We start from the raw sequence: 23,289 nt of genomic DNA, 5'->3' as shown, positions 1-23,289 counted from the left end.
TTATAGATGAAATGTTATGGCTATATACACTGTGTACAAAACATGAAGAACAGCTCTTTCCATGACATAGACTACCAGGTGAACGCTATGATCCCTTATTGATGTCACTTGTTAAATCCACTTCAATCAGTATAACTGACTGAGGAGACAGGTTAAGGAAGGATTTTTAAGCCTTGAGACAATTGAGACATGGATTTGTGTATGTGTGCCATTCAGAGGGTAAATATTTAAGTGCCTTTGGACAGGGTACAGTAGTAGGTGCAGGCACATCAGTTTGTGTCAAGAACTGCAACGCTGCTGGGTCTTTCACGCTCAACAGTTTCCCGTGTGTATCAAGGATGGTCCAACACCCAAAGGACATCCAGCCAACCTGATACTACTGTGGGAAGCATTGGAGTCAACATGGGCCAGAATCCCAATGGAACGCTTTTGACTCCATGCCCGATAAATTGAAGCTGTTCTGTGGGCAAAAGGGGGGTGCAACTCAATATTAGGTAGGTGTTCCTAATGTTTCGTACACTCAGTGTTTATGCCTACTATATGACTTGACATTGTACTACATATGCCTGTATGTATGCTTTTGTCATCCTTGTAATCTCTATGATCGCATCACCATCTGATCATGGTCATCTTAATGAATGGCCCAAACAGAGACAGGGTGGAGGCATGGGTGTTCTCAACTCTTATGATATACTACAGTACTCACAAGGAAAATGTAAAGATTCAGTGGAGCCAATATCAGTGCTCAGTGCTTACTGTCTTATTACATTACAACCCCACAAGACACCTGCTCTAGAAATTGTTGCTCATACTAGAAATCCTTCCTCATATGGCAAAGTTGGCTCAGTTCATTCTTAAGGAATTAACTCATGAAGCGACTGAGTAGCTTGTTATAAAAGAAGAGTTATAATGAAGTATTGTTCATTGTGTTTCAGCATTTAGTTTCCACATTGTAATTGATTTAAATGAACTAATCAGGTGTCCAATGAGAAGTTGAAGAATCCCGATAGCCACATACTGGGGTATGCATGATGTATAAACCACTGTATGATGCTTAGTGAAAAACAGATGAATCCATGTATGAAGCAACAATTTATCATCTCATTGTGAACATAAATAATGTCACAAACACCAAAAGCATACAGCTACAGTGCCTGCAAAAGTATTCACCCCCTTGACGTTTTTCCTATTTTGTTGCATTACAACCTGTAATTTAAATGGATTTTTATTTGGATTTCATGTAATGGACATACACAAAATAGTCCAAATTGGTGAAGTGAAATGAAAAAATGTACTTCTTACAAAAAATTCGGAAAAATTAAAAATGTTAAAGTGGTGCGTGCATATGTATTCACCCCCTTTGCTATGAAGCCCCTAAATAAGATCTGGCGCAACCAATTACCTTCAGAAGTTACATAATTAATTAAATAAGGTCCACCTGTGTGCAATCTGTCACATGATCTCAGTATATATACACCTGTTCTGAAAGGCCCCAGAGTCTGCAACACCACTAAGCAAGGGGCACCACCAAGCAAGCAGCAATATGAAGACTAGAGGTCGACCGATTAATCGGAATGGCCGATTAATTGGGGCCGATTTCAATTTTTCATAACAATGGTAATCGGTATTTTTGGCCACCAATTTGCCAATTTTTTTTTTATATATACATTTTTTTTTTCACCTTAATTTAACTAGGCAAGTCAGATTAAGAACACATTCTTATTTTCAATGACGGCCTAGGAACAGGGGTTAATTGCCTTGTTCAGGGGGGATTCGTTTTTGCAACCTTCCAGTTACTAGTCCAACGCTCTAACCACCTGCCTTACATTGCACTCCACGAGGAGCCTGCATGGCAGGCTGACTACCTGTTACGCGAGGGCAGCAAGAAGCCAAGGTAAGTTGCTAGCTAGCATTAAACTTATCTTATAAAAAACGATCAATCTTAACATAATCACTAGTTAAACTAGTAATATCATCAACCGTGTGTAGTTATCTAACGTGTCCTGCGTTGCATAGAATCGATGTGGTGCCTGTTAATTTCTCATCGAATCACAGCCTACTTCGACAAACGGGTGATGGTTTAACAAGCACATTTGCGAAAAAAAAGCACTGTCGTTGCACCAATGTATCTAACCATAAACATCAATGCCTTTCTTTAAAATCAATACACAAGTATATATTTTTAAACCTGCATATTTAGTTAATATTGCCTGCTAACATGAATTTGTGTCACTTCTCTAGTGTTCCGTGCAAGCAGTCAGGGTATATGCAGCAGTTTGGGCCGCCTGGCTCATTGCGGACTGTGTGAAGTCCATTTATTCCTAACAAAGGCCGTAATTAATTTGCCAGAATTGTACCTAATTATAACATAACATTGAAGGTTGTGCAATGTAACAGGAATATTTAGACTTAGGGATGCCACCCGTTAGATAAAATACGGAACGGTTCCGTATTTCACTGAAATAATAAACGTTTCGTTTTCGAAATGATAGTTTCCGGATTCGACCATATTAATGACCAAAGGCTCGTATTTCTGTGTGTTATTATGTTATAATTAAGTCTATGATTTGATATTCGATAGAGCAGTCTGACTGAGCGATGGTAGGCAGCAGCAGGCTCGTAAGCATTCATTCAAACAGCACCTCCGTGCGTTTTGCCAGCAGCTCCTCGCAATTCTTCAAGCATTGCACTGTTTATGACTTCAAGCCTATCAACTCCCAAGATTAGGCTGGTGTAACCGATGTGAAATTGCTAGCTAGTTAGCGGGTGTGCGCTAATAGCATTTGAAACGTCACTCGCTCTGAGACTTGGAGTAGTTGTTACCCTTGCTCTACATGGGTAACACTGCTTCGAGGGTGGCTGTTGTCGATGTGTTCCTGGTTCGAGCCCAGGTAGGAGCGAGGAGAGGGACGGAAGCTATACTGTTACACTGGCAATACTAAAGTGCCTATAAGAACATCCAATAGTCAAAGGTATATGAAATACAAATCGTATAGAGAGAAATAGTCCAATAATTCCTATAATAACTACAACCTAAAACTTCTTACTTGGGAATATCGAAGACTCATGTTAAAAGGTACCACCAGCTTTCATATGTTCTCATGTTCTGAGCAAGTAACTTAAACATTAGCTTTTTTACATGGCACATATTGCACTTTTACTTTCTTCTCCAACACTTTGTTTTTGCATTATTTAAACCAAATTGAACATGTTTCATTATTTATTTGAGGCAAAATTGATAGTATTTATGTATTATATTAAGTTAAAATAAGTGTTCATTCAGTATTGTTGTAATTGTCATTATTACAAATAAATAAAAAAACATGTAAAAATTGGTGGATTAATCGGTATCGGCTTTTTTTGGTCCTCCAATAATCGGTATCGGCGGTGAAAAATCATACTCGGTCGAGCTCTAATGAAGACCAAGGAGCTCTCCAAACAGGTCAGGGACAAAGTTGTGGAGAAGTACAGATCAGGGTTGGTTATAAAAAAACATCAGAAACTTTGAACATCTCACGGAGCACCATTAAATCCATTATCATAAAATGGAAAGAATATGGCACCACAACAAACCTGCCAAGAGAGGGCCACCCACCAAAACTCACGGACCAGGCAAGGAGGGCATTAATCAGAGAGGCAACAAAGAAACCAAAGATAACCCTGAAGTAGCTGAAAAGCTCCACAGCGGAGATTGGACTATCTGTCCATATGACCACTTTAAGCCGTACACTCTACCGAGCTGGGCTTTACAGAAGAGTGGGCAGAAAAAAATAAGCAAACATGTTTGGTGTTTGTCAAAAGGCATGTGGGAGACTCCTCAAACATATGGAAGAAGGAACTCTGGTCAGATGAGACTAAAATTGCTTCTTGTCCATCAAGGAAAACGCTATGTCTGGCGCAAACCCAACACCTCTCATCACCCCGAGGGCATCATCCCCACAGTGAAGCATGGTGGTAGCAGCATCATGCTGTGGGGATGTTTTTCCATCGGCAGGTACTGGAAAACTGGTCAGAATTGAAGGAATGATGGATGGCGCTAAATACAGGGAAATTCTTGAGGGAAACCTGTTTCAGTCTTCCAGAGATTTGAGACGGAGGTTCACCTTCCAGCAGGAGTATGACCCTAAGCATACTGCTAAAGCAACACTCAAGTGGTTTAAGATGAAACATTTAAATGTCTTAGAATGGCCTAGTCAAAGCCCAGACCTCAATCCAATTGAGAATCTGTGGTATGACTTAAAGATTGCTGTACATCAGCAGAACCCATCCAACTTGAAGGAGCTGGAGCAGTTTTGCCTTGAAGAATGGGCAAAAATCCCAGTGGCTAGATGTGCCAAGCTTATAGAGACATATCCCAAGAGACTTGCAGCTGTAATTGCTGCAAAAGAATTCTCTACAAAGTATTGACTCTGGGGGGGTGAATAGTTATGCACGCTCAAGTTTTCAATTTTTTTTGGTCTTATTTCTTTTTTGTTTCACAATAAAAAATATTTTGCATCTTCAAAGTGGTAGGCATGTTGTGTAAATCAAATGATACAAACCCCCCAAAAATCCATTTTAATTCCAGGTTGTAAGCCAACAAAATAGGAAAAATGCCAAGGGGGTGAATACCTTCGCAAGCAACTGTATATATATTTGAACATGCAGCTAAATGCAAATGCAGTTAATTCATGACATATCATGAACAGTTTCATCATTTAGATAGAAATGACAACCAAATAGCATAGAAATAAATAGATAAAAAGAAAACATGCAATACTTTATTATTCTTATTTAATGACCTGTTATTCATTCTTCTTAATTCATTATGTCATATAGAACAACTAAGTTAACCATGCTTCCAAAAACATACCCCTACACACAGTAGAACATAATTTTATGGATTGACTTGATGGGATGATTGACTCGCCACAGGGAATGTGTGTGCGCGCGTGTGTGTGTGAGGGCAGGGTGAAATAGTTTTGGCAATGGGGAACAGGTGAAGGTAGAGAGAGGGTGATGATTTCAGCACTTCTTCAAGACAAGCCAACCCGTGTTGAGTCATCTCCTGGGCTCACCCAACAGATGAACAACCGTGTGTCGAGCTACACCCACCTATTTCAACCTCAGGCCTAAAGCATGCTGGGTATTTGGGTAGCTTAAGAACTGATCTGTGTTGAAGAGACATGTAGAGTCAGAAGAGGAAGCACCAGGAGGGTTATAGGAAAGGGAACACACTACTAGTATTGTCTACTATAACCTACTCTAGGCTTTAAGATTACTTTATCAAAATGGTGGATTTACCATGAGCATCAAAGAACTCCTCCTCTGAGCTGTCCTCGGAGTCTCGTGCAATGCTTTGCATCCTCCATTCAGAGAGGCTGTGGTGTGACGGGCTCGCTGAAACACACAAATAGGGGAGGGAAACAAACAGTACCACTGTTATTTTAAGACCCAACTGAATCATATTCTTACTGACATATGCTCAAACTGACACACACACAGTGTTATATAAACACTCAATAGTGTCTGTAATGCTTGACTTGATCACAGACGGATTGCTCAGTGGTCAGGAGGGGGTGTGAAGAGTGGAGTACAATGTAACACATAAACCACAAACACACTGACAGCCAGTTAGCACACAGAAAAAAAGAGCCTGGACTAAAAGTAGGACTGTCCATCATATATCTTTGTTGTTTGCCTCCAATATGATCACTGAGGAGGAGTGGGGAGGGGAGGGGGTCTCTTTGAAACCCTGGCTGGCACATGCTGGATGCTCATGGGCTGGGAAGCACAGCTGTGCCTGTCAGCCCATAGACGGGAGCCGCAGGGGTGGAGCGGAGGGTCAGTGTGTAGAGCGTCAGCCTCCTCTAGCCTGTGATGTCAATACTGCCGCTATAAATAGCCCAGGAGAGCTCTGGAGAGGGGGGCAATACCGGGTGAAATGAGTCTGGCTGGTGGAGAGAGAGAGAGGGTCCAGGTGGCAGGCAGGATTCTGACTGCTGCTTAGAGGTGGGGATGGGGACAGGGGTTGTACTGTCTGAAATAGTTTTTTTTTAAGCAGGTGCAAAAGATCTGGATAAAGCTGTGACAGTGGTACTGAAGCTACAGCACCTAGATACATACTCACTAACACATGATGTCTGTACACCACCTGCTTGTAAAATTAAATTTTGGAAAATTAATTGTCAACAGTTCAATACCTCCACACAGATACGGACGATTGAGCTCAAACATCTCACCTCCTCTCTTGGATGAGCGGGAGGATCTGGAGGAGGTGGACCACTGCTTGGTGAGCCCTGCTCGTTTTGTTTGGAGAGTGTCTCCCCTGCCCCCTGCACTGACAACCTCTTCAGCTTCTAAAGAGTTGATGGTATCCTTGACCTCGTGATTCCTGTCTGGGGATGAAACAGCTCCATTGGCCTCGGTGGCCTCCTCTGCCTGGCTGAAATGGGCCATCTTCTGGGCCAGGGCCAACTGGGTCTCCAGCTCCAGCTGCCTGATGTCCTCGATGGTCAGGCCGTACCACTCGTCCTGCCAGCACCAGGCCTGCCGGTGGGCCCGCACCATCACCTTCCTCAGCCCTGGGAAAGGGGAGGGAGAGAGTTTGGACAGACAGCACTAGAAAACATCAGGGCATTCCATCAGGCCGCCACCTCTAACATCTTGACACGATGTCAGCTGACATTTACTAGCTAAACTAGTCAGCAGGAGCATGCCTGTAGTATGGAAACACTACTGCTCCTTGGACCAAGCACTCATATAGCCCGCACCGGGCAGGGATATATTAAGGTATTGTTCAAACTACTCTTCCAACGCCTCATCCCATCTCATACGCACCTACATCATGGATGAAGCGTTCAATCTTGGACTGCATGCCCCAGTAGCGGAACTCCACCTTGCACAGTTTGTAAGCACACATGATGGGCGTCTTCCCCGGGTTGTTGTTGTACTCCTCGATCCAGTCCTCCTGCAGAGGCCCTCTCTTGGTCTTGTCTGACCTGTAGATCCGAGGGTCCTCCTCTTGCAAGTACTCATGTGGAGTGATGGGATCTTTGACAATGTCAATGGGGTCTGCAAGAGAGAGTCTGACTTCAACATGTGCTACAAATAACATTTACAATGCCTTCAGAAAGTATTCACATCTGTCAAACCAGCCTTTGCTTTGGCTCCCCCTCCTGTCCAGCTCAGGCGTTCGGCATCGCAGGCTTTCTAGTTCCTGCTGAACCGACTGCTGGCAAACGCCCTTCACTCATCAACCCCGGACTTATCTCGTCATCATTACACACACCTGGTTCCAATTCCCACTCTATCACTGTATATATACTCCCTCTGTCATTTGTCTTTGTCGGCCATTGTAAATGTTACTTGTTTTCCTGAGAGGAATCTCTACTACTATTTCCTGAGTACTTTTTATTTTGCACTTTGGGTTCGCCCTGTGCCTTTTTGTTTATGAAGATATCTTTTGAGCACAACAGCGTTTGGGTTTTGTCCCGCTTTGATCTATGGTGCTTAAATAAATTCAGTAGTTCTAAACTGTGACTGCCTCCTGCCTACTCTTCTCTACACCAGTGACAGAATGACCGACCCAAGAAAACAGGAAGCAGCAGGACATCCCGACCTCTCTGCTGTAGGAGTGAAGCTCCACCACCACGGCTCGTGCCTGGAGCGCATTGGGACTGCCATGGACGAGGTGCACCGGGCCGTACGCCAACTGCAGGCTACACCACCACCTTCCCAGCTCCCTGCGGTCGTTCACTCCACTCCACCCCACCACCATCTACATCACCCGGTCCAATCAGCAACGTCCACCTGCCCCTCCCGGAGCAGTTTTACGGAACCCCAGCTCATTGTAGGGGGTTTCTCCTGCAGTGTGACCTCCACCTGGCCCGTCATGCCGTGATGGCCTCAGAGGGACAAGGTGGCCTTGGTGATCTCGGTGTTGACAGGCCGGGCTCTGGAGTGGGCGCTTGCCGTCTGGGAGAGGGACGGACCAGAAGTGCAGTCCTATGAGCACTTCACCCAACTCTTCCGTGCCGTCTTCGACCACCCTACAGAGGGCCGAGAGGGAGGTGATCATCTCCTCAGTCTACACCAGGGGTCCAGGACAGCGTTGGCGTACGCTCTGGATTTACGGACGGTGGCAGCGGCCACTGGCTGGAACGTCTAGGCCATGTTGATGGTTTTCCGCAGCGGGCTACAGGCGGACGTCCAGACCAAGCTGGCCTGTCGCGATAAGGACCTCACGCTGGACCAGCTCATCGCCATGGCCATCCGCCTGGATAATCTCCTGCGTGCCCGTCGTCGCCCATCCCGGGGGTTCGGGTCTCTCCCAGGAACCTCGAGCGAGACTGAGCCAATGGAGGTGGGCACGATGCACCTTCCCCCTGAGGAACATCAACACCGCCATCAACGGTGTCTCAGATCCTACTGCAGGGAGTCGGACCACCCCTGGAGGCCAGCAACACCTTCGCTGGCCTCGGACCACCCCTGTGGGGGCCAGCGAAGCCTTCCATGCGCTCAAGGAACGTTTTAACTAACGCACCTGTTCTGGGCTTCATCGTGGAGGTGGACGCCTCCGAGGTTGGAGTAGGAGCTGTTCTCTCCCAACGCTCTGGATCAGCGCCTAAACTCCATCCATGCACCTTTTACTCACGGAAGCAGTCTCCAGCAGAGCGGAATTATGACGTGGGGGATCGTGAGTTGTTGGCTGTCAAGAAGGCGCTGAAAGCATGGCGGCTCTGACTGGAGGGTGCTAAACACCCATTCCTTGTCTGGACGGACCACAGGAACTTGGAGTACATTCGAGCAGCAAAGAGGCTGAACCCGCATCAGGCCAGGTGGGTCCTATTCTTCGCCAGGTTTGACTTCACCCTCTACTACCGGCTGGGATCAAAGAACATTAAGGCCGATGTGTTGTCCCGGGTGCATGACACAGAGGATCGGAGGGAGAAAGTGACACCCATTATTCCCCTGTCCCGCATTGAGCCCTCACCTGCCCACAACCGAGGGACCATCTCCTTGCCTGGGCACACACAACACCTGTGTCGGGGCAGCTGGGTATAGCCCGTACTATCGACTGTCTCTCTGCCAAGTACTGGTGGCCCATCTTGGCCTGGGACATCCGGATTTACGTCTCTTCCTGCTCCACCTGCGCACAGAGCAAGACACCTTCCCTGTGGCAAACTCCACCCGCTGCCGGTTTCACAACGACCCTGGTCCCATCTCTCCGTGGACTTTGTCACAGACCTCCCCCCCTTGGAGGGGCACACCACCATCTTGGTTGTTGTGGACCGGTTTTCCAAAGCCTGTCGTTTGATTCCTCTGACTGGTCTCCCTACGGCCCTGCAGACCGCGTAGGCTCTCTTCTCTCACATCTTCCGGCACTACGGGATCCCGGAAAACATGTCTGACCGTGGTCCTCAGTTCACCTCCTGTGTCTGGAAGGCCTTCATGGAACGACTGGGGGTCACGGTCAGCCTCACCTCTGGGTACCGTCCCCAATGAAATGGGCAGATGGAAAGGTTAAATCAGGAACTGGGTAGGTACCTTCGTAGTTAGTTTCTGCCTTGGGCAGAACACGCACAAAACTTCCTCTGTCACTACTCCACTAACCTCACACCCTTTCAGTGTGTTCTAGGCTATCAGACGGCCCTGGCACACAGGAACCGGAGTCAGATCGAGGCTCCTGTGGTGGACAATTGGACAATTGGCGCCAGGGAGGTATGGAACCCCGTGCACACCTGTCTCCAGCGCGTCATCCTCCGGCAGGCCGATCGTGACCGCAGTGTGGCCACGGTCTTTCACCCCGGTGACAGGGTCTGGCTTTCTACGAAGGACCTGCCCCTCCGCCTGCCCTGCTGAAAGCTGAGCCCACGGTTTGTGAGGCCATTCAAAGTCCTGAGGAGTGTCAAAGAGGTGACGTACAGATTACAGCTCCCCGACAATTACCGTATCTCACCCTCATTTCATAGAACTCTCCTCAGGCCGGAGGCAGCTGGTCCCGTGGCTAGTGCTGGACCCCACAACGCACCTCCCCCTCCCTTGGACGTTGAGGGGGCCCCGGTGTTCTCCATCCGCAGCCTGTTGGACTGACGGCGTCGTGGGGGGCTTCTCCAGTACCTGGTCGACTGGGAGGGGTACGGTCCTGAAGAGCGGTGCTGGGTTCCGGTGCGGGATGTCCTGGATCGTTCTCTCATTCGGGACTTCCACAGGCATCGTCCCAACCGACCCGCACCATGTCTCCGGGGTCATCCCAAAGGTTGGCGGCGCCCCAGCGGCTGGAGCAGCACCTCATCAGCCTTCGCTTTGGCTCCCCGTCCTGTCCAGCTCAGGCGTTCGGCATCGCCGGCCTTCTAGCTGCTGCCGAACATACTGCTGGCAATCGCCCTTCACTCATCAACCCCGGACTTGTCTCGTCATCATTACACACACCTGGTTCCAATCCCCACTCTATCACTGTATATATACACTCCCTCTGCCATTTGTCTTTGTCGGTCATTGTAAATGTTACTTGTTTCCCTGAGAGGAATCTCTCCTACTATTTCCTGAGTACTTTATATTTTGCATTTTGGGTTTGCCCTGTGCCTTTTTATTTATGAAGATATATTTTGAGTACAACAGCATTTGGTTTTCATCCCGCTTTGATCTATGGTGCTTAAATAAATTCATTTGTTTTTTTTCTTCTTCTTTTACCCCTTTTTCTCCCAATTTCGTGGTATCCAATTGGTAGTTACAGTCTTGTCTCATCGCTGCAACTCCCGTACCGACTCGGGAGAGGCGAAGGTCGAGAGCCGTGCATCCTCTGAAACACAACCCAACCAAGCCGCACTGCTTCTTATATAAAACACTAATACATCTTGATTACATAAGTATTCAGCCCCCTGAGTCAATACATGTTAGAATCCTGAACTTACTTAGGCTTGTGATAACAAAGGGTTTGAATACTTGACAAGACATTTCAGCTTATTTTTTTATTAATTTTGGAAAAATAAAATAACATTATTCAACTTTGACATTATGGGGTATTTTGTTTACGCCAGCAACACAAAAATCGCAATTTAATCCAATTTAAATTCAGACTGTAACACAACAAAATTTGGAAAAAACAGCTGCAGTGGAAGCAAACGGCCTACCAGTGGGCCTCTACTCTACTGGCTGCTGTGTGAGCCCAGGAGCTTCACTCTAACCTTGGTGGAGGTCATGCATCAGGAAGCCCTCAACAATAACCATGGCTATTCAAACAAGACCACTAACCTAGACCTGTCATTTTGACTTTACTGCTGCAGGTAGTTGAAAGTTGTCCATAGTGAGGAGAAATCATCACCATCATCTAACAGTGCTGTCAATTTGGACACTGTGGTCTGAGGCTCTATTGTCCTTCTAATATCTCACTATTTGTCCCATACTGGCACCAGCTTACCCAGAGTCCTTAGCCTCTTCTCGGCTGGGGACATGTTGAAGACGTCGGGCTGGTTTCCTGTGTCTGGCTTGTAGTACGTCTCAATGTCAATGGAGAACTTCTCAACAAAGGGACATGTATATCTGGAGGAGAGAGGAGAGCAAGCTGCGAGGCGTCAGTAATAAATAAGCACAATATGTTGACCTGGACACAGTATATCCCCACAGAAAAATACTTTGTATGGTAGAAACATTACATTTTAGTCATTTAGCAGACGCTCTTATCCAGAGCAACTTACAGGAGCAATTAGGGTTAAGTGCCTTGCTCAAGAGCACAGACAGATTTTTCACCTAGTCGTCTATGGGATTTGAACCAGCGACCTTTCACTTACTGGCCCAATGCTCTTAACCGCTATGCTACCTGCCGATGTCTCTGTTATTTAGTAGGTTGTGGGCTAAATGATGGGCAAGTCTAAAAAATGTCTACCTGGCAAGAGCTAACTACTGTTCGTCTTTGTTTCGGTCTGTCACTCTAGATCTTTCTCACCCTCACTCTCTGTCTCTGGCTCCAGGCGAGGTGGAGAGCTGTTAGCCCATCTGTCGTCTGCAGCAGAGCTGTCACTGCTTTGATGAATGTGTCAGCAGACGGCTCCAGTCTATCAATACCTTGACAGTGTTTTCAAGGGGCACTTCTCATTTCAGCAAGCCTCACGACTGCAGCTCTGCCCAGGTCCCAGACAGACAGACAAACAAACGCACCCTAAGTCTAGGAAGTCATCAACTCCTAACGATAGGCTGGCTAGCAGAGCTGCTGACTGGATGACTCCCCATGTCTTGGTTGGCACACTCTGCAGTGTTCTGATAACTGCTCTGGAATCTTTTAGCTTTGCTTGGCTCTTTACTTGGCTAAGTATTTTCCTGAAGGGGCAGATTGGATAAACAATCACTCCATTATGGATACGGTTTGATGTAGAGAACAACCCATCAGACAGCTCAAACTATGGGCATGGGTATAAGCTTAGGGTAAACGGTCTCACCAACTGTACTGTAGAGGCTGCTGTATAAGGGTGGTACTCCTGTGTGTGGGGGGTGTAAGGGTGGTATTCCTGTGTGTGGGGGGGTGTAATGGTGGTTCTCCTGTGTGAGGGGGGTGTAATGGTGGTTCTCCTGTGTGAGGGGGGTGTAATGGTGGTTCTCCTGTGTGAGGGGGGTGTAATGGTGGTTCTCCTGTGTGTGTGTGGGTGTGGGGGGTACTCCTGTGTGTGGGGGGGGGGGGGTGTAATGGTGGTTCTCCTGTGTGAGGGGGGTGTAATGGTGGTTCTCCTGTGTGTGTGTGTGTGTGTGTGTGTGTGTGTGTGTGTGTGTGTGTGTGTGTGTGTGTGTGTGTGTGTGTGTGTGGTGGTACTCCTGTGGGGGGGGGTGTAATGGTGGTTCTCCTGTGTGTGTGTGGGGGGGGGGGGTGTAATGGTGGTTCTCCTGTGTGTGTATGTGGGGGGGGGGGGGGGGTGTAAGGGTGGTACTCCTGTGTGAGGGGGGTGTAAGGGTGGTACTCCTGTGTGGGGGGGGGGGGGGAGTTTAAGGGTGTTACTCCTGTGTGGGGGGGGGAGATTAAGGGTGGTACTCCTGAAGGGGGCAATAGTCTCACACCTTGTGCGGGTGTAGGGGTAGGCGTTCCAGGACTCCTCCTCCACCCGGAGCGCTGCCTTGGGCAGGATGGAGCGGAACCAGCTGGGGATGTGCATGCCAATGTGGTAAACCTTGTGGGTGTACTGTCCGATTCCCCCTGGGCCGTTCTCATACGGCTTGTTCTCCAAGATCTCCACTCCGCTGCCCTCGCCACAGGTCTCATCCCGACTCTTTTTCTGTTCAGATCACAATACAGTTATGGGTTAGGTGAGGAAGCATAGGTCAAAGGTCAACTGAGGTCTGAAATGAGGTTAAACAAGGGAGGTCAGGTGAAGCACCCTGATGTGAAGACAAAAACAAGTCAAGAAAATGGCTACCTGGATTATCTGCATTGACCCCCCACACACACCCATTTTTATGCTGCTGCTACGCTTTGTTTATTATCTGTGCATAATCACTTTACCTCCATGTACATATTATCTCAATTACCTCAACTAACCTGTGCCCCAGCACATTGACTCTGTACCGGTACCCGCTGTATATAGCCTTGTTACTGTTATTTTATTGTTGCTATTTTATCATTTGTTTGTCTATTTTTTAATTATGTTTATTTTAGTAAATACTTGCATAACACTTATTTTTCTTAAAACTGCATTGTTGGTTAAGGTCTTGTAAGTAAGCATTTCACTGTAAGGTACCTGTTGTATTCAGCGCATGTGACAATTAAAATTTGATTTAAAAACCAAAACAAATGTTATTTATATGAATTTAAACACAGAGGATGTTGTCATTTAGCTTCAACTGAATAGGTGAATCACCAAGACATGCTGTTGACCTACACTGCTCAGTCAGGAGAGCTGCCGATCCAGCTCAGTGAAACACACATTTCCCATATTTACGTTCCAGATACACCACAGTAATGGGGGAGGGTAGGGGGCTGGAAGGAGACCTCATAGGGGACTTAATGGTTTGATGACTTTACTTTTCAAACATCACGCAGTGGGATCCACCAGGGAGAGGCTTCCTGCTGATGTGGAAACAAGGGTAACAGGTGTGCTAAAGGTACACTAGGGAACAGAGTCCAAGTGCTGAGGATGGTGAAAACGTGAGGGTAAGGGCAAGGACTGCAGTATAATGTTCCCAGACAGTCTGAGTTAATATCAGAGAGTCAATATTACATGTGCATGTAATACCTTAGCTACTACCGGCTTTTACATAATGCTCTAGGAGGGAGAGGGACAACAGGAGGGAGAGGGACAACAGGAGGGAGAGGGACAACAGGACAGCAGGCAGTGAATCAGTGGGGTAGTGGGGAGATGAGATGTGTGCGGCAAGGCATCCACCCCTCCAGCCCCCATTATCTTTGACAGGTTGTTCATTAGCCACCTACCCTGCTCTCAACAGCCGGACAAAGCTCCTCAGACACAGCACAGACACTGACTGACTGCAGAAGCACACAATACACACACACAAAGATACACACAAACAGATGCTCAAAAACACTCTGCAACGCATACAGTATAGGCCTATGTGTGCATAGCCACACACACGCATGCCCATATATAGACACAGCCAGACGCTTACACAAACATACTGTAGTTTGTACACACCCATACACAGAAACGCACACCCACACAAGGCACTTCATTATCCTGCTGACAGGTGCCTGTGGCCTGCAAGCACGGGTGCCACTGGCCAGTATCAATCCTAACCTCCTGCCAGAGGCTGGCTGTTGGTGCTCTGCAGCTCACAAGAAACCATCAGGAAGATTACAAATCCCAGGCCACGGCTCAGCCCTCCCCTCAGGGAATAGGCCTAATGTTTTGCTTAGATCTGTGTGTAAACCATAAAGGGTCTCCAAACAAAACTGAACTGAAAAAAAGGTGAAGAGGAAGGGAATGCAGCCAGGGGTATTCCATTGCTATTTCTATTTATGTCTCTTTCCTCATTGGTTTGACATGTTTCCAGGAGTTAAACCCAAACTGACCGAGAGAGGTATGGTTACTAAAGGATATATTACATTCAGAAAGGAAGCTACATTACATGAAGTTATTCATGAAGGACTAAATATAGAGGACAGTCTGTCTGTAATCTATCTGTTCAGCTTCCTCATAGCTACCTGGCTGGCTGTATTGACTGGCATAACCCTCATGACATCCGATCAGGGAAACTGGAAGAACAAAATGGTGGGTGGTGAATAAATGCTGGAAGGGGAGGGAGAGAGTGAGAGAGAAAGTGCCCACTTAATTTAACTTACACCTTGCGTTTGTGATATCTTTGCAAATCACAGTCGCGATAATACATTCACAATTAACTATCAATTTAGGAGGCAGCGTGATAAGGTTTGAAGGTAAACAAGAGACAGCAGTGTGGAACATGGAGTCAGAAGGAGTCTGGCCTGCTGGAGTGAAGACAATCATACAGTACAGAGAAGCTCTTCATTGTACTGAGAGGCTCAGGGTATTTATTTTATTTGTCTATGTTTTTATTGAAGAACACAAAGATAATACAAATACATTTAAAGAACAACAAAAAAGGTCTGGCAGGTACAGCACACATTATACGTTCATCAGATTAGTTACAGAGTCATCATCTTTGAATTAGATCATTTTGAAGTACAAAAAACATTTTTCCCAGTATTCCTGGCCTCTCTCCTCATGAGTTCTTAAAGCAAAGGTCATTCGCTGAGAGGTCCAAGCTTGAGCCACCATGGTTACACTGGGGATAAATCAGGGGCAGGAATTCTTCCTGGGGTTGCCCTGGTAACATGCAGTAATGAAGACAGGGTATCCATCCACACCCTGCCTCTCCTACCCTCCCTAAAATATATTTAGCTCTCTGTTTCTACCCTCCCCTCTTCCGCTCCATCTCTAACTCTTCCCCTCACTTTTCCTCACGTTCTCAGTTTCATCTCCTCAACGTTTCTTCACCTCTCTCACGTGCTCTCTCTCTCTAACAAAACCTGACTGCCGGCATGCTGCTGACGTCATGGTTGCCATGGTAACATGGCTCTACAGTGCGACCATTTTACTCGTATATGCGCCTAAATATTTTGCTGTGCGACCTGAAAAGGTGGAAAAGGGGAAAGTAGCTATGGGTCACTAATCCAACAGGTCAATTTAACACCATCCTTCCTCCATTGTCTGCCTCAGCCTGCCTGTAAACACTCTATCCTTTTGTATTCTCCCTCTGTTCACTTTGCTGAGGTTCACAAGTACCTATGGAACTGGGCCAGAATCAATGGCTCTGGAGCTCAACCCCAATTGTGGAAATGACTGATCAGCTCCTCTTCCTTCTAGTGTCAAAGCCCTTCCTCTGATCCAGTTCTATTAAAACAGGCTAGTACAAGTCCATACAGTACCCAACACCCTTAATACAGTACTGACAAAGCACTAAGGAGGCAGGGACACAACTTTTATGACTGCCTTGGGGCATGTCTGTTCACATGACCATGTTCAACCCATTTAGAGGGAAATGCAGCTCAACTGGATTAGTGGCCAGTGCTGTACACCCGAGGATAATGCAAACTGTACAAACTGTATTTAGTGTACAGCGGTAGGCAGGGGAAGAGGGCTGGCTACATGTAATGCAGCTAAGTAGGGACAGCTGCAGTTAAATCAGCCTGAATAGTAGACAGAAGAGAATTCAGAGGAGTGTTGATTGAGATTCTCAATATCCTGTGTTAGCAGCTTCTTCATCATCCCTACCTAGTGCCTACAAGCAAAATGTTTCTGGAGTCTAAATAAACAACAGAACAAATGAATCCATTAGAGACATTCCTCCCGGGGGATTATGGTCCTTCCTAGCAGCTTCAGACTGGCAGCTTCAGACTGGCGGCTTTCACGTCACAGCAGTTTCTGCCTGCTGTAAGAGAGTAGCAGAGTGCCCCTCCCTCCCTCCCTGAACAAAACACACACCCAGCTGAGGGAGGGAGGGAGGGAGGGAGGGAGGGAGGGAGGGAGGGAGGGAGGGAGGGAGGGAGGGAGGGAGGGAGGGAGGGAGGGAGGGAGGGAGCAGCCAGCCTCAGAGAGTTAAAGTAGAGATAATCCATCAGCACACAGCTCCAATTGTTCCTGTATACCAGGGATCATCAACTAGATTCAGCTGCGGGACGACTTTATCTTGAGTGGATGGTCGGGGGCTGGAACATAATACCAAATCATTTGTTGACTAAAAAAATCATTTAAAACCTTGCTTCCATTAGAATACGATCACGTGTCTCTATTATGTGCGGGAATAGTTGGGAACAGATTTCTTAAATGAAAATCACTTGGAGTTGATTTCCTGGTGTTTTTACAGTATTTTATGTCAAACAAAGAAAATTAAACCACCCAAAAAGTTATTACTTACTTATTTTTGCTCAGAAAACTTTGGGGTAAAACATTTTTCAGCGCGGGCCACCAGTTTATGAACCCAGCTGTATCCCAACATTAAACGCTGTGTGACCAATCAATTTATAATTGAGCACTTTAAGGACCAATCGCGGTAGAAAATCCCCTGTATTACAAAATCTCCCCCTCCACTCCACTACAGGTGTGTTGTCCAGTGAGTGTTCTGTTGAACTCTGGGGTGGAGGTGTTGTCCTGGAGGTGAGGGGTCAGGAGTTACAGGTGGAGCGTGTGTCTGTTGGCCTCACCTGGATCATGTAGAGCTGGGCGATGCGGTACTCGTCCACGCTCATTGGCATTGGGATCCGGTACTCCTTGATCAGCATGGTGGGTCTGGGGTGGGGGAGAGGGGCCAGGAAGAGGGGAGAGGGACAGAGGGAGGGGAGGGGGGCTGGTGGTTGGAGGGACCGGGGAGTTTCTATGTGTGACTCGTCAGTTCACTGGGTGCGTCCTCATCGATGGTGCCTGTGGATGAGAAGAGAGACATAATGGTAAGATGGCTGAACAGTTAAAGTAGGCTTGTGCGGTATACCGTATATACCATATACCGGGGTATTTGGAAATAGCCACATGGTGCTCTTTCAATACCATCAAAACTTTCTTTGAAGTTTTTCAATAGCATTTAATATTTGTAGCAATTTTTTAAGTAAATATCTGCAGTCAACTTGTGCAATGCATTAGGGGATAAAGCAGATCACGTTCTTATTTCACCTGTCACATTATGTTACATTATGAAGCTCACTTAGTTCCCCAGGAAAGCTGAGCCAGTCACGTGTTTGTTTGTAAATAGCACAACAGGAGAAAGCAGGAGCAGGTGAGTCCAGCTGTGTATTGACAGGGGCACGTTTTATATTGAAAGTCAACAGTGTTTTTTTGTTTCAATAGAATGATCAGGGAGGTGCAACTATAGTGCAACACATTCGGCATAAAACAGCGTCATTTTCATCAGATGAAAACAGAAGTGCAATGCTATTTGGCTGGCAGCCACACAAGTAAATGAGTTTACAATGAAAAAGCAAGGTATTTTTTGCAAAAACAATGTATGACCATCATAATGTTTAGGCCTATCATAGAAAGAATGTAGCCACCTACATTTCCTAATGTTTTGCTTAAAGTTAATCTTGCATTTTACCTGAGAAAAATTGGCTGGCTACACCGAGAACAGCACCAGAGAAAAGAAGCTCCACATCAGTGGGAGCACTGTCTGCTGATAGAACTCCCGTTCCTGAATTCTCATCCCAGTGAAGAAGTGCAACTGATGCCGGGCAGAAATCACAATAAGAAGCATTTTAGATGTGTTTACAAAACGCAGCAAGATATTTCTTACGCGTTTTATATTTTTTTCTGCATGAAAAACGCAGCATTATGCATTAACACGAGACCTAGTTTAACTTGCTAGTGACTGAATTAATAAGATGACGGGGCGTTACCTTGTTTGAGAAAGAAAAGCCCTTTGGATGAGTTATTTGTACAGCTGCCACTGCTATTTTGATTTACTTGATTTTTCTTCTCCCCATTCTAGGCCTGTTTGATTCTCCCCTCTTCTCAAAGCAGAGCAGGCAGGCCCATTGCCTTAGTGACTCCAGACTCCACACAGACACAGCATGTAGACATGCTGCTGAAGAGCCAGTACTGCATGCATCAAAACGTTGTACATTTGCACATTGTCCCTTGTTCACATTCGCTTGTAAATGTCCAAACATATATGTTTATTGGTGTTAAAATAGAGAAAGTATGCTATTTGGAGCATCAGGGTACTGATGTCATGCAGAGGCTGTTGTTTTGTCTTTATACTTTTTTATAACCACAAGTTTGATGTCGGACTACAATAGAATGTTCATGATGTCGTTATGACAATTGTCTACAGAAATGTCGACAGACTGACTGTAAACCAGCCTTTAGATTGTTTCCACTGATCCAATCCCATTTCCCCATTCTCCTGAGGCCTAACCTGGGGAGAGAACCCAGAGTATCCACTACTGATTACCCCAGCATTGCGTAACCATAACGCTCCCCCCAATAGCAGAAACTGTGGTCGTATATGGCTCTCAGCCATCCCATCTAATTATGCTAATATATTCCCACTGTGACACTCATCTACTGAACAAAGGCTAACTTTGAGAGCCTCCTAGTGACGCCGCCCTCCACACTCAGGTCTTCGACCTGTTGAGAGCTCCACCCAACCAATCACCACACCCCTCCACTCAGACACTCTCACTTAAACCGTTAACGCACCACTACAACACAAAGGACATAAAGGGACCCATCCAGTTTGACATAAACACTTCCACATCAACACTGCTCAGTGTTCAACAGCATACTGCCGTCCAAGCTCATCACTAAGCTGAGGACCCTGGGACTTCCTCTGCAACTGCATCCTGAACTTCCTGATGGGCAGTCCCCTGGTGGTGAGGGTAGGCAACAACACATCCACCACACTGACTTTCAACATGGGGCTCCTCAGGGGTGCATGCTTAGTTCCCTCCTGTACTCCCCGTTCACCAACGACCACATGGCCGCGCACGACTCCAATACCATCATTAAGTTTCCTGACGACACGACGGTGGTGAGGCCGCCCATAGAGATGAGATCAGTATAGGGCTGTTGCGGTGACTGTATTACCGCCACACTGGCATACATGAGTCATGACTGCAGTAAAATTCCACGGTAATCTCCTCTTATGCACTCTGGACATGCGTTGGTAGTGCCCAACTCACGACCATTAGGTCGCTAATGGCCTGGTACTCAGGGCTCTATTGTCCCTCTTCCAGTGCATCAACAGTTGAATTAAATGTGTTTTGTTGTGAAAACATGTTACTATTAACGTTCCCAAACAGATTTCACTTGGTTTCCCAAATGAAGCACTGGGTAGCTGCAGAAACAGGGTTGGAGAGCCCATGGCATACAGAGTTTGGGCGGAATAGAGGCTGCATGCTCCTCAAACAGTGGTTGACGCATGGAGTGAAATAACCGGAGTAGCCTACCTGGCATGATTGAAAAACGACCCAGTGTGGAGTGAAATAACCGGAGTAGCCTACCTGGCATGATTGAAAAACGACCCAGTGTGGAGTGAAATAACCGGAGTAGCCTACCTGGCATGATTGAAAAACGACCCAGTGTGGAGTGAAATAACCGGAGTAGCCTACCTGGCATGATTGAAAAACGACCCAGTGTGGAGTGAAATAACCGGAGTAGCCTACCTGGCATGATTGAAAAACGACCCAGTGTGGAGTGAAATAACCGGAGTAGCCTACCTGGCATGATTGAAAAACGACCCAGTGTGGAGTGAAATAACCGGAGTAGCCTACCTGGCATGATTGAAAAACGACCCAGTGTGGAGTGAAATAACCGGAGTAGCCTACCTGGCATGATTGAAAAACGACCCAGTGTGGAGTGAAATAACCGGAGTAGCCTACCTGGCATGATTGAAAAACGACCCAGTGTGGAGTGAAATAACCGGAGTAGCCTACCTGGCATGATTGAAAAACGAGCCAGTGTGGAGTGAAATAACCGGAGTAGCCTACCTGGCATGATTGAAAAACGAGCCAGTGGGAAAGAGGCCTACATTCGCTATTCCAGTGAATACGGATGACATGTCTTATTTCCCCTGCCCCTGTTTCTGCCCATTTGATAACGAGCCATTCTAAATCTAAACTAATTTCACATATTAGTAAAGATAATATTAAATTGAGAATAGTCTGATGGGTGAAAATATGATCACTTGATGAAAGAACAGTGTGTGCAGCCTGAGGCAAGGAACAGATCGCAAGATTTTTTTGCAATTTTCTCAAATCATCGATAACCTATAGTCGCATCATGCATAGGTTTTCATTTCTAAGACATTCTAAGGTTTGTATCATTCACAACAAGTTGCCAAATAACTATAAAACTAACATATAGGACCTGTTTCAAATGATCACTTTTACACTCAACATAGCCACTTCATATGCACACTCACTCCAGAATGGGAAAAATATCCTTTCTATTTTATTCAGCTAAGTTCAATTATATTCTTCTTACTATAAAATCATATAATATAAAATAATGGCACCAGACTTAGAAGCATATCTTGTCTGCAAAATGAACAAGCGTACAGCCTATGGCATGGAGCATAGCCAGATAACATACAGTAAGCCAACTCATATTCTGTTCTTCTGAAATACATTTTCTTCCTATCATAATGTTTCTTTAGTCTTGCCTAAAATAAAGAATGGATTTATTGTGATGGTGTATATTAAATTGATTTATTAGACAATAACCGGCTGAAAAAATGTCATGACCACAGCCCTTGGTCAGTGACGTGGTACAGGACAACAACCTCTCCATCAACGTCAGCAAGACATAGGAGCTGATCGTGAACTACAGGAAGCGGAGGGATGAGCACGCCCCTATTCACATCGACGAGGCTGTAGTGGAGCGGGTTGAGAGCTTCAAGTTCCTTGGTGTCCACATCAGTAAGGAATTAATATGGTCCACACACACACCAACACAGTCGTGAAGAAGGCATGACAATGCCTCTTCCCCCTCCGGAGGCTGAAAACATTTAGCATGAGCCCTCAGATCATCAAAAAGTGATACAGCTGCACCATTGAAAGCATCTTGACTGGCTCTCTCAATGCTTGGTATGGCAACTACTAGGCATCCGACTGCAAGGAGCTACAGAGGGTAGCGCGGACGAGCTCCCTGCCATCCAGGACCTCTATACCAGACAGGGTCAGAGGAAGGCCCTAAAAATGGTCAAAGACTCCAGCCACCCAAGTCATAGACTGTTCTCTCTGCTACCGCACGGGAAGCAATGCCGATGCACCAAGTCTGGAACCAACAGGACCCTGAACACTTTCTACCCCCAAACCATAAGACTACTAAATAGTTCACCAAATAGATACCAGGACTATCTGCATTTACCCTTTTGATTAATCACATACACTGTTGCTACTGTTTATTATCTATCCTGTTGCCTAATCACTTTACCCCTACCTATATGTACATATCTACCTCAATTACCTTGTGTCCCATCGACCCGGTTCTGGTACCCTGTATACAGTGCATTCAAGAAGTATTCACACTATTTTACTTTTTCCACATTTTGTTACATTCCAGACCTATTTTATATGGATTACATTTTTTCCCTGATCAACCTACACACAACACCCTATTAAGACAAAGCAAAAACAGTTTTGCAAATGTATAAAACAAATACTGAAATATCACATTCAGACCTTTTACTCAGTACTTTGTTGAAGCACCTTTGGCAGCGATTACAGACTTGATTCTACAAGCTTGGCAGACCTGCATTTGGGGAGTTTCTCCCATTCTTCTTTGCAGATCCTCTCAAGCTCTGTCAGGTTGGATGGGGAGCGTCGCTGCACAGCTAATTTCAGGTCTCTCCAGAGATGTTAGATAGGGTTGAAGTCCGGGCTCTGGTTGGGCCACTCAAGGACATTCCGACACCTGTCCCAAAGCCACTCCTGCGTTGTCTTGGCTGTGTGCTTAAGGTCGTTGTCCTTAGGGTCGTTTCATCAAGGATCTATCTGTACTTTGCTCCGTTCATCTTTCCCTCTATCCTGACTACTCTCCCAGTCCCTGCCGCTGATAAACATCCCCACAGCATGATGCTGCCACCACCATGCTTCACCGTAGGGATGGTGCCAGGTTTCCTCCAGACCTGACGCTTGGCATTCAGGTCAAATAGTTCAATCTTGGTTTCATCAGACCAGAGAATCTTGTTTCTCATGGTCTGAGAGTCCTTCAGGTACCTTTTGGCAAACTCCAAGTGGACTGTCATGTGCCTTTTACTGAGGAATGGCTTCCATCTGGCCACTCTACCATAAAGGCCTGATTGGTGGAGTGCTGCAGAGATGGTTGTCCATCTGGAAGTTTCTCCCATCTCCACAGA

General features: G+C 46.2%; 1 protein-coding gene across 2 annotated transcripts in view; it reads right to left on the bottom strand.

The window, feature by feature from the left end:
* Window positions 1-23,289, bottom strand: part of LOC106580355 (membrane-associated phosphatidylinositol transfer protein 2) — a 91,749-nt gene that overhangs the window by 26,780 nt on the left and 41,680 nt on the right. For both annotated transcript variants that reach the window (XM_014161300.3, XM_014161302.3), the window contains exons 2-7: window positions 17,642-17,858; window positions 13,027-13,241; window positions 11,402-11,523; window positions 6,820-7,053; window positions 6,222-6,563; window positions 5,284-5,379 (exon numbers count right to left, since the gene is read on the bottom strand). In XM_014161300.3, the coding sequence (XP_014016775.3) occupies window positions 5,284-5,379; window positions 6,222-6,563; window positions 6,820-7,053; window positions 11,402-11,523; window positions 13,027-13,241; window positions 17,642-17,719 (1,087 nt within the window). In that variant the 5' untranslated portion in view covers window positions 17,720-17,858. The remainder of the gene's footprint in view (window positions 1-5,283; window positions 5,380-6,221; window positions 6,564-6,819; window positions 7,054-11,401; window positions 11,524-13,026; window positions 13,242-17,641; window positions 17,859-23,289) is intronic.

The sequence above is a fragment of the Salmo salar genome, chromosome 20 (assembly GCF_965601325.2).
Source record: "Salmo salar chromosome 20, fSalSal1, whole genome shotgun sequence".
NCBI lineage: Eukaryota > Metazoa > Chordata > Actinopteri > Salmoniformes > Salmonidae > Salmo > Salmo salar.
Note: the sequence above shows the minus strand (reverse complement) of the source record. Positions and strands in the feature narration are given on the sequence as shown.